Here is a 12,298-nt window from a genome sequence, read left to right as displayed (position 1 = left end):
GCAAAAATAGGAATTAAATAACATAAGCCTAACCTAACCCTAAAACCGAAATAAAGTAACAAAAGCATGCACGCGGCATGTGCATGCTACGCGACTGGAGTGCACCCCCACCCTCACAATTTTCAACTGCACCCTCAGTTAGCCTGGTTCCAGACGAATCTGCCTTTGCAAAATTGCATCGCACTTTAGCCCTCGCAGTGTGTCGTGTGATATTGTTTGGCCCACGCAAGGCTAACCCTCAGTCATTTCATCCTGGCGCAGTGGCGCCGGGCCTGTTTGTACATCTCAAAGTTAAAGGTGTACGCGGGACATGTAAAGGCAGAAAAAAGTTGTTTTCTTGTGTCTGAGAGAATATATATTATGTTAACTCAGCCAGACCTCAGCGAAACACTGCTATCTATCTGTCTGACTGACTGTGTATAATATCCTATAATATTTTTAAGCAAATATTTTTTGGCTCAGGCCCACACTCAGGTTTATGCATTGACATGTCAGTGACTGGGAGTATATACAATACCAATGGTTCTCAAACCTTTTTAAATGCCAAGGTCTCCCCTTAACTCTATAAAAGAATAATAGAATAGAAGTCCACAACAGCTTTGCTCCTCAGTGTTTTGTTTATATAAAACACTGACATTCCATGGTACACGACTGTGGCCGAAACGTTGTGTACCGTGGAATGTCAGTGTTAAATAAACAAAACACTAAGGTATTCTTTTATGCTGTTATTTTGTGTGCAGCACCAGCAAGGAACTAGATGTGCGCAACCCACTTGTTTTGAACTCCCCTTTAACTCTGACAGTATACAAATGGAACCAAATGGACCCGTCAGGGTCCATTTGGTTCCATTTGTATACTGTCAGAGTTACAGACTCGTAAGGGTCAATTTAGGCTAAGTAACCCATGCAGAGAGTCCCTGGAATCCACTTTGAGAACCACTGAACTATACAACAGTGACTAACGGGCATGTTGTCTTTGCTTTTGGTTGTTTGTTTGGTGCAGTTACCCACTGAGCTCGGCTGTCCTCCCGAGACATATCCAGAAAGGCGGCAATTGGATTGTTGCGACTTTCATTTGGAACGAAAAGGAGGACAATGCGACGTCTGGCACCGCGTTGAGAACGACAAAGAGTCCCGTCACTGATGCCACGAAGGCAGACCTATCTGCCCGACGACCACAGACTGACCCGGCAGTGTTGAAAGCCACCACCGCCGCGAAGCCCCCCGTCACCTCCCCCATGGAGACCTCCATGCCCGCCTCGAAGCCCCCCGTCAGCGAGACCCCCATGCCCGCTGCGAAGCCCCCCGTCACCTCCCCCATCAGCGAGACCCCCATGCCCACCGCGAAGCCCAACGTCACCTCCCCCATCAGGGAGACCCCCATGCCCACCGCGGTGCCCAACGTCACCTCCCCCATCATGGAGACCCCCATGCCCATTCTCTTTAAAAAGGACTTCAAAAAAGTGCCTCAGTGGGATTTCGAGGACATATACAAGCAGGACGGCCAACCCATGCAGACAGTAAGCAGCATACACACCACAGTGACATTTTGAATGTTTATTTATTATTGTATTTACATTATTTATTTCTTTTTTGACATTTCTTTGGCTTTTATTGATAGTATGCACTAGTAGACTGACAGGAAATGGGCAGAGAGAGATGGGGAGTGACACAGCAGCAAAGGTCGTCGGGATCGGGATTCGAACCCGCATTAGCAGCCGAAATTTTAAATGTCGATTTAAGTCTGAGGTGTTTGGCATTTCTGAATGCCTATTGTCTGGGGGAGTGGTTCTCAAACCTTTTCAAGTCAGGGACCCCCAAATTGATATCTATGTATTTGGCCGTGGAAAGAAGAATCAAAATGATTCCGAATTATTAACACATTTTGCCCCCCCCCCCAAGGACCCCTGGGGGTCCCCGGACCCCACTTTGAGAACCAATGGTCTAGGGGAGAGGTTTTGCGAAGAACTAATCAGGCATAACTCCAATCCTGACCCCTAAAAAACTAACCTTTAAAATGCCTGATCGCTGATCGTAATCCTAACCCCAACCTGAATCTTTACCTAAATCTAAGCCTAAACTCTAAACTCCCTAAAGTGTTTAAACCATAAAAAAATCAGTTTTCACATGAGAACAAGGAAAATTGTCCTCACGATGTATCATTCTCAAATGTTACTCTACTCGTGGTTGTGTGGACTTGGTCCTCACAAGTACAGTAGCTTGTACAAGTAGACAAGACATGCATGCACACGCACGCACGCATGCACGCCATTCATACCTCTGTATGGTCCCCTCATTGAATGTGAATGTAATGTCAAACAATGTCATTTTATGTGTTTTTTTTACTGTATGTGTTTTCAGACTTGTCCCCAGTCTTTACGGCGGTCTACAGACCCAAGCTTTATGCAGTCTTTCATTCCAGACATACGTTTATATATGCACAAAAAACATCTCAACATGAGTGAGTGGAACAGGCTGTCCCACTTTAATAATCCATTTGGGTTTATGGGATACGAATATGCAGGTAGGGGTGTGTGTGTGTGTGTGTGTGTGTGAGAGAGATACATAAATGTAACTTATGCTGGCATGTGTGTGTGTGTGTGTGTGTATATATACTGTATATTTTCAATGAAGTTTCTAATGTGCAGATGTGAAAGTGGCCGTGGATTTGATCCCAGAGCCAAAGTATCCGCTGCTCGTGGCCAGAGAGCCTGGAGGCTGCGTGCGCTGTGCTGTGGTGGGAAATGGAGGAATCCTCAACGGCTCTGGCATGGGGAACGAGATAGACGCACATGAATTTGTGTTCCGGTAAGATGGAGAGAGAGAGAGAGAGAGAGAGAGTGTTAATCAATCAGATTGTGACCATTAACTATTGACCAAGCGGATAGCTATAAACACACCATCAATCGGAGGAAGAGAAAGTGCTGTTGAAATAGTAGCACGATAACAGCTTTTGTAAATGTAATATTATCCAGTGAAAGTTTCACAAATATGTTCACAAATGTCCCTTCAATTTACAGCGCTGCAGGCTACAACTAATGTTATTTGAACTTGTTAAACCGTTAAATGGATCAAGTGCACAATGATTGAACAATGGTTTGAACACATAATAGAACATACACTAGACAAGTTCTGGGTGAGAAGTTGTGTGTGTGTGTGTGTGTGTGTGTGTGTGTGTGTGTGTCACCCAGTAAACATTAGAAGTTTCATTGGTTGGGAGAGGCTTTGACAAACGGTACTGTATTGACTAAGCAGGGCATAGCATGGCCATGTTACATTACTTGATAAAACAGGAGGTAATCACAACCAAACAGGACCTGTCCGTCTGAATGACGTGTTTTCTGTCTGACATGGCTCTTGTGGTGTAAGTGTGCGAGAGCTCCTGATAGTACTTCATCATTTTATGAGTTTTCATTTCATATGATGCGACGCATTGTGAGCTTGTAGATCTACTGTTTTCAAAATATGTTTTATATTTGAAGACTTGAAAGTGTACATTCTGCATAATGAGTACTTACTTTTGGTACATTAAGTACATTTTGCTGCCAATACTTCTGTACTCAATTACAGACTTTTACTTGTAATATAGTATTTCTACATTGCAGTATTGATACTTTTACTTAAGTAAAACATTTTAATACTTTTTCCACCACTGCTAAACACTGGGGCCTTGTTGTTTCTGGCAGGATGAACGGCGCGGTGACCGAAGGTCATGAGACGGACGTAGGAAACAGAACGTCGGTGTACGTTCACACGGCCTACTCCATCACCACGTCGCTGTGGAAATGGAAGTCGTACGGATTCGACAGTGTTCCCCAGGATGAGGTATACACAAACTCAAACCAAGGTTATTATACATTTGCATTTATGTCGGTAGTTTTTATTTTGGTTTCTTTAATAAAAGAAAGTATTTTCAATTTGAGTTTGGTTTAAGATTAGTTAAAGCAGCTAGGTTTGATAGTGTAAGGAGATTTTTTTTTTTTTGAGATCTGTGTGATAATAATGTTTTGGGTATTACGTCACACTGTGTAGGGATAGGGCGAACGGATATTTCAGTTAGTTTAGCTTTTTTTTATTCCAAATGGACCATATAGGGTCCATTTGGTTCCATTTGTACACTCAGAGTTATGGGGGTCCTTGAAATTAAAACGTTTGAGAACCACTGTGCTACACTAAATGAAACGGAGCCTTAATTAGTATAATTGGTAACACCTGTTAAGGAAGTAAGTAAGAGGCCCAATTTCTTTCCAATATGGCTGCTGTGCATATAGGGCCCATTGATGCATCCCAACAACAGATAATTATCGGCTACTGCTGTCCGGTGAATGTCAACTTATTTGCTGACATGCCTAATGGCAGTCAACAAGGCAACTATCGGCCAACACCGATATGCAGCTGATATATCGGTGCATCCCTAATTACTCCTACATCTCTCTGTCTCTCTCTCTCTCTCTCTCTCACTCACTCACTCACTCACTCACTCACTCACTCACTCACTCACTCACTCACTCACTCTCTCACACACACACACACACACACACACACACACTTTAACAATGTATTAATGTCCACATAAAGGAGAGCGTAAAAGGACATAAATATTAAAGGTACAGTTAAGGTTACATTCACAAAATCATGGCATACGTCTTCATGATACATGATTCCAGCCCTTTTGCCTCCTTCTTTGGGCATCCCAAGTTGTTGGAATCCTCTAACAACCAGTCTGTGGGTATGTCCCAGGCTGTTAAATATAAAAACAAATGGTCTACTCTGCACCTACTGTATAGCCCAGCTCTGAGATGTTATGTACTGTAGAAGTGGTTGGTATTTAATGACCTTGGTCATAAAAGCTTCCTCTCTAGGCTAGGGTCAAAGGTGCAGGCTATCTCTAATACAGACTCTCTGGACTCTTCATCAACCACAACAATATCTGGCGTATTACAGCAGATGTCAAACATGTAAAGATGTCTGGGTTATCACAGAGATGAAACATGGATGGAATGACACGGGAATGTTTGAATGTTCTCACTGAGGATGCATGATATTTTGATATCACACACACACACACACACACACACACACACACACACACACACACACACACACACACACACACACACACACACACACACAATGCTGAGCATGTCTGTCCTCTGTGTGTGTTTTGTTTTGCAGGGAATAAAGTATGTTTTGATACCTGAGGGGATGAGGGACTATCAGTGGCTCACAGGTCTTCTGAACAGAACCAGTGTATCTACTGGCCCTTATAGGAAAAAGCGGTACATCTACTTTTTTAATATTATTAACAGAAGAAGGAACACACTGCAAACATAATGTTGCCTTTGTATAGTACTCAACCTCTTGTTTCAGTGGTGGTATTATTATTATTAACTAAGTGGTTAAAAATATTTTTATATAATAGTCCCCAGCACTAATTTTGCTGGGGACTCCCGTGAACCCCCTCAAGTCCCCTGGGGCTCATTTACAGCGTCTCCCATTGCTTCACTAAACTAGAGCCCAAACGATACATCAGTGACTACTTGACTTTTTTGATGAGATCGGGACCTGCAATTATGCAGCCCAATGTGTACCGACTTCAACCTGTATCCCTATTTTGGGCATTTCATTATAGGCGAAGATATTCAGAAGTTTAAAAAAATGAGTAGATGTACAAGCTCACAACACGTCGCAGTTTTTTCCTTTACTTCCTTTACTTTCAAATGCAAAACATCAGAAATCCCTGGTCACAGTGAGTGAGTTAATGTCATTGTGTTGTGTGTTGACCTGGCAGGCCGTGGACATTCTACGCTGGCCAGTTTGATGAAGAGCGCTTTTATGTTCTTCACCCGGACTTTCTCAGATATGTGCGGAACAGGTAAGGCCTGCTTTGCCCCAATCCCTTACCAATTTAACCCTATCCATCTATGATAATAGAAACTTGATTAAAGAATTTAATCATAATATAACATTAATATGAAAGTATGTACAGTATGTAGAAAAAAGGCATAATATTTCCCTCTGGCATTTTGTTTAAAAATAGAAAATCACTGTCCTTTTTCTGCACCGGTGCCATATAAGACTCCTGTGTATTAAAACCTTTAAATTACTTTACATTGTGTGTACATGTACACACCTGCATATGATACTAATAATGTTCTACTGTATATACCTGCTATCACATACATTATCTGTAGTGTGTGTCTATAGTGATATGTGTGTTCCTCCAAAGGTTCTTGAAGTCTTCAAGACTCGACAAGAAATCCTGGGCGTTGGTCAGACCCTCCAATGGGGCGTTCACTTTATTTCTGGCTTTGCACACCTGTGACGTGGTAGGATAATAATACATACCTTCTACTGCATGTACATTATTTTGTACATGCGTTGAAACTTCATATATTTCAGCTTTTTATGTTTTTTTTGGTCTGTGGGTTTTATAAATATTGAACCAACAAAAAGTATTAACAAGCAACATTTCCTGAAAAGTTTTGGACATACCAGTGACGATACAGTATGTGGTCAATGAATGCCTTTAACCACTTGAAGTTCAAGTCCAGTTCTCCAAGACAGGGTTTAAGAGGTTCGCCTCCAAACCTACTCGCCCATGGTCAAATCCGGCAGCGGAACGGTCGCCACAAGGTATTCCTAAGCGTAACCTCAGTAAAACTATGCCTAAACCTAACGGGGGGGGTGAATAGATATGCGGGCGACCGTTCCGTTTATCCATTTTATTCCTATGTTCCTATGACACACGTTTTCTCTCTGTGTGTTCTCTCTCTCTCTCTCTCTCTCTCTCTCTCTCTCTCTGACTGCCAGGTGGACGCATATGGCTTCATGACGGAGGACTACAGTAAATACTCCACCTACTACATGGAACATAAGAAGACCCGTGTGGTCCTCTACGCGAACCATGACTACAAAATGGAGACTAAGATGTGGAAGAAGTTCCATGACACCAACGTCATGAAGCTCTACCAGAGGACAGACTCAGACTGAATAAACTTGCACAACCTCTCATCTCCATATTCAAACTTTTTGTGTTTTTCTTTCGTAAATTAACATCCTACTTGATCATACTACAGCGTCACACAAAAGCATCAAAAGTAGCAGATCGACAAGCTCAAAACACGTCGCCCGCGACGTGTTTTGAGCTTAACGATCTACATCTCTGAGTTACATGATCCGTTGGTCATTTCAAACAGGATTTCACAAAATATTTGAAATCCCGACTCACTGGTAGGCAGGTTTCTGAACTGTCCACAGCCACCAATGAGACGCAGAGTGAGTGGACAGAAATGGTGCCGTCTTATAATGAGCATGAGCGAGGACCAATTATACGAAGATGGGTTAAAAGTGCTACTTTAAGGCTTAAATGTGTGCGACACTGCCGTACAACGAAGACGACGAGGTTGAAGGTTTCATTATGTTACATCTATCTTGTGTACAGGTACATAGGATTACAAATATGTTGTTCTGGTTCGCAGCATAAATAATAAAAAGAAGAAACGTACAACAAGAAATATGATAGAAGAAAATAAAGGAATCGTTTGATTTGATTTATTTAATTGCTTTCATCCAACACATAGAATGTTAAAAAGACAATCGAGGATATTGTACACAGAAAAGTCATCGACTTATTTCCAATGTGGTCACCTTTACACAAATCGACAAATACTGACTAACATAAATAACACAAAATACACAACATTTCATAATACATAATCAGATACAGATGGTATGGAGGAGCAGGGTATTAGCATTATTTTTCCTGGCTTGATCATTCATAAACCTGATTGTAGTATACAGGAGCACTTAAGCGTCCTATTTTATACCTCATTGTGTCGCACAGTGAAAATAGCCTATCTACAAGCTCACAATGGTGGACTTACGCTGTAGATCTGCTGTTTTCAGAATAGAAAGTGGTAGCCAAGAAATTCAGCCCAAAATAGTGTTGCACTCTCTCATCGCCACTGTGTGCCATGCATGGCATTTCACTACTATAGGCACTCATTGACGTTGAATTGCATGCATGGCAGTTGTTTATTTTGTCATGAAATTGCTTTTGTTCAGCTGGCCTGGCACAATATGAGAAATGTGTTGAGTGAATGTTATAGTTCTGGGCTGGCATTGTGCTTATGTTCAGCAGTCAGCCCAAGTATGCACAAGGAGTCACTGTTTTGCATGTTAATTTAAGTCGGCTATGTTGCATTTACTGAAGCATCTGTCCAGACCAGTTCTGTATTACAGATCATTCAGAATGCTGCAGCCAGATGGCACAAGAACAGCTGATCCAAGGTAGAGGAAATACTCTTTTACTTAAGTAAAAGTAGCAATACCACATTATAGAAATACTCTGTTACAAGTAAAGGGCCTGTGTTCAAACTTGAAAAGTTAAAAAAAAACAACTTAAATGTATTGGCATCAAAATATACTTACAGTAACACTACTCAAATTTTCATAAATTTGTCAAACCTTTTCGAAAATATCTGATGTACAGCTATATTAAAATAAATGAAGTGGTAAAGATGTATGTTTTGTAATGTAATCTATGCAATGTAACTAGTAATTGAAGCTGTCAAATAATTACATAATTTACTTCATACTATAACTTTTTGATCACTTTTATACTTTTGAAGCTATCCCACTTTAAAGCACATGTGGATCTCAGTCTTTTCAGCGTTTGGTGTTTGCTAGAACTTCTAGCAAACACCAAACGCTGTCCTCTCTCCCTTCTAGCCTAGAAGGGAGAGAGGACACAGGAGAAAATGTGCTGTGTTTTCGTAAAGTCACTGCGGCCGCATTTTTTACACTACAGATATATTTTTTACATCATCAAGATCGCACGGATCTGCTCTCCAATTTAATCTAATCTAAGCTGTGTGATGTATACATTTTGACTTAATATATTAATATAAACCCATGTCTCGCTACACTCTAGCAATCAGTGCAGCTGGTGATACCTGTCAGTCATTGGCTGCTCACTGGTGCTGCACAGTAATTAAGTACATTTACTCAAGTACTATACAAGTGCTTACAATGCACAGTACAATTTTGAGGTACTTTTACTTTACTTTGCATTATTGTTACTTCTACTCCACTACAATGACAGCACTTGACAGCGTTAGTTACTTGTTACTTTGCAGATTTTATTATTAATATAAAACCTACAGTAACCACACACAGCCAATCTATAATGTGACGTGTTATGAGCTTTGTAGATCTGCTATTTTCTGAAAATTCTAGTACTTTTACTTTGGTACTCAAAGTATATTTTGATGTAAAAACGTTTGTACATTTCAATCTCCAAAACTCTACAATATTTTTTAATTTGTTCAGTTTCAGTTCAGTTTATTTTCAGCCTTGTTTGGACAAAAAAAATACATGTCTGTGTAATGTACAACAGTGTAATTTAGAACAAGGCACAATCTCAAAAGTCCAAAGTTGTCCACTTGGCATAATAAAGTGTCCAAGATGCCGTAAAAGGGGGACAGAGAAGCATAATGCTTATCGAGCCCTACATGATGTTTGGATTGACATGGTGTTACGGTGTTTTGCACAGATTCATACGTTCATTATATTCATCATGTGATTTCCATGTGTCATACAGAAACGTAAAAGGGTTGGATTCAGTTACACAAGGTGAACCCTGCCAGCCAGTGATATTACACTACGTTGTTGATCATGCAGCTCGTGTTCTCTGTCACATAACAAGGTGTGGTGAACAAGCTGTTGAATGAACCTGGGACCTCCAGAGATTTAGTCTTCCTGCACAAGAGCCGAGGGCAAACGGCTCCCTGTGTGAGTGAAACCTGCACCTCAGGAATGACAGGACGCTACCAGAAAACTCTACCTTTTCTCTTCTTGGTCTCGTGGTGCGTTTTGGTTTTCGTGCTGCCATGGGAATATATGTCAAAGCTACTCAGGTATGTACAGTAGCTGAAAGAGCGTTGTGTTGTATAGACCAGTTGTTCTCAATAGGGTCTTGGGAATCCCCCTCCCCAGGGGCTCTTGAGGTTATGGGGTCCCCAGCTAAACTATGGATAGTTAGGAAGTAGGAACCAAATGGACCCTTATGGGACCAAGAAGTAGAGTTAGAAACAGAACAGACAGACAGAACAAATGTAACCAAATGGACCCCATACAGGTTCAATTGGTTTGATTTGTACATCTCAGAGTTAAAGGTGTATGCGGGATGTAAAAAGCAGAAAAAAGTAGTTTTCTATCTGTATGTGTTTGAGAGAATATATATTATGTTAACTCAGCCAGACCTCAGCGAAACACTGCTGTCTGTCTGTCTGTCTATAATATCCTATAATATTTTTACGCAAATATTTTGTGGCTCAGGCCCACACTCAGGTACTGTATATGCATTGACAGTTGACCGTGACTGGGAGTATATACGATACCAATGGTTCTCAAACTTTTAGATGTCAAGGTCTCCCCTTAACTCTATAAAAGAATAATAGAATAGAAGTCCTTAACTCTATAAAAGAATAATAGAATAGAAGTCCTTAACTCATCATCAGACCTGATGAAGGCCAACCGTGGCCGAAACGTCGTGTACCGTGGAATGTCAGTGTTTTATATAAACTAAACACTGAGGTATTCTTTTATACTGTTATTTTGTGTGCAGCACCAGCAAGGAACTGGATGTGCGCAACCCACTTGTTTTGAACTCCCCTTAACTCTCTGACAGTATACAAATGGAACCTAATGAGTCCATTTGGTTCCATTTGTATACTGTCAGAGTTACAGACTTGTAAGGGTCAATTTAGACCCCCCCCCCTAAAGTAACCTATTCAGAGAGTCCCTGGAATCCACTTTGAGAACCACTGAACTATACAACAGTGACTAACGGGCATGTTGCTTTGCTTTTGGTTGCTTTGTTTGGTGCAGTTACCCACTGAGCTCGGCTGTCCCCCTGAGACATATCCAGAAAGGTGGCAATTGGATTGTTGCGACTTTCATTTGGAAAGAAAAGGAGGACTCTGCAACTCGCACCGCTTTGAGAACAACAAAGAGTCCCATCACTGATGCCACGAAGGCAGACCTATCTGCCCAACGACCACCGACTGACGCGGCGCTGTTGAAAGCCACCACGGCGAAGCCCCCCGTCACCTCCGTCGGGGAGACTCCCATGCCCGATGCGAAGCCCCCCGTCACCTCCTCCAAGGAGACTCCCATGCCCACCCCGAAGCCCCCCTTCACCTCCGTCAGGGAGAACCCCATGCCCGCTGCGAAGCCCCCCGTCACCTCCGCCAGCGAGACCCCCATGCCCGCTGCGAAGCCCCCCGTCACCTTTCCCATCAGGGAGACCCCCATGCCCATACTCTTTAGAAAGGACTTCAATAAAGTGCCTCAGTGGGATTTCGAGGACATATACAAGCAGGACGGCCAGCCCATGCCGACGGTAAGCAGCATACACACCACAGTGACATTTTGAATGTTTGTTTATTTATTTTTTTGACATTTCTTTGGCCTTTATTGATAGTATACAGTAGACTGACAGGAAATGGGCAGAGAGAGATGCGGAGTGACACACGGCAAAGGTCGTCGGAATCGGGATTCGAACCCGCATTAGCAGCCCAAATTTGAAATGACGATTTAAGTCTGAGGTGTTTGGTATTTCTGAATGCCTATTGTCTGGGGGAGTGGTTCTCAAACCTTTTCAAGTTAGGGACCCCCAAGTTGATATCTATGTATTTGGCCGTGGAAAGAATCAAAATGATTCCTGGAGAATTGTCCTCACAATGTATCATTCTCAAATGTTACTATACTTGTGGTTGTGGGGACATTTGGTCCTCACAAGTACAGTAGCTTGTACAAGTAGACAACACATGCATGCATGCACACGCACGCACGCCATACATACCTCTGTATGGTCCCCTCATTGAATGTGAATGTAATGGCAAACAAATGTCATTTTATGTGTTTTCATTTTTTACTGTATGTGTTTTCATTTTTTACTGTATGTGTTTTCATTTTTCACTGTATGTGTTTTCATTTTATATGAGTTTTCATTTTACATTGTGTTTTCAGACTTGCCCCCAGTCTGTACGGCGGTCTACAGACCCAAGCTTTATGCAGTCTTTCATTCCCGACATACGTTTATATATGCACAAAAAACATCTCAACATGAGTGAGTGGAACAGGCTGTCCCACTTTAATAATCCATTTGGATTTATGGAATACGAATATGCAGGTACAGTAGGTGTGTGTGTGTGTGTGTGTGTGTGTGTGTGTGTGTGTGTGTGTGTGTGTGTGTGTGTGTGTGTGTGTGTGTGTGTGTGTGTGTGTGTGTG

The 12,298-nt window shown here is 41.9% G+C and overlaps 1 protein-coding gene across 1 annotated transcript in view; it reads left to right on the top strand.

Annotated features, from left to right (window-relative positions):
- Window positions 1–1,237: 1,237 nt before the first annotated feature.
- The window catches only part of LOC311060226 (uncharacterized protein), a gene marked incomplete at its 5' end in the record, with an annotated part of 17,984 nt that continues 6,923 nt past the window's right edge, over window positions 1,238–12,298 (top strand). Inside the window, 11 exons of the mRNA XM_084078359.1 lie at window positions 1,238–1,519; window positions 2,361–2,523; window positions 2,648–2,807; window positions 3,686–3,824; window positions 5,175–5,278; window positions 5,791–5,874; window positions 6,229–6,328; window positions 6,813–6,956; window positions 9,723–9,919; window positions 10,893–11,406; window positions 12,036–12,198. Coding sequence (XP_083934485.1) covers window positions 1,238–1,519; window positions 2,361–2,523; window positions 2,648–2,807; window positions 3,686–3,824; window positions 5,175–5,278; window positions 5,791–5,874; window positions 6,229–6,328; window positions 6,813–6,956; window positions 9,723–9,919; window positions 10,893–11,406; window positions 12,036–12,198 — 2,050 coding nt within the window. The remainder of the gene's footprint in view (window positions 1,520–2,360; window positions 2,524–2,647; window positions 2,808–3,685; window positions 3,825–5,174; window positions 5,279–5,790; window positions 5,875–6,228; window positions 6,329–6,812; window positions 6,957–9,722; window positions 9,920–10,892; window positions 11,407–12,035; window positions 12,199–12,298) is intronic.

The sequence above is a fragment of the Gymnoscopelus microlampas genome (assembly GCF_963454915.1).
Source record: "Gymnoscopelus microlampas genome assembly, chromosome: 14".
Lineage (NCBI taxonomy): Eukaryota > Metazoa > Chordata > Actinopteri > Myctophiformes > Myctophidae > Gymnoscopelus > Gymnoscopelus microlampas.
Note: the sequence above shows the minus strand (reverse complement) of the source record. Positions and strands in the feature narration are given on the sequence as shown.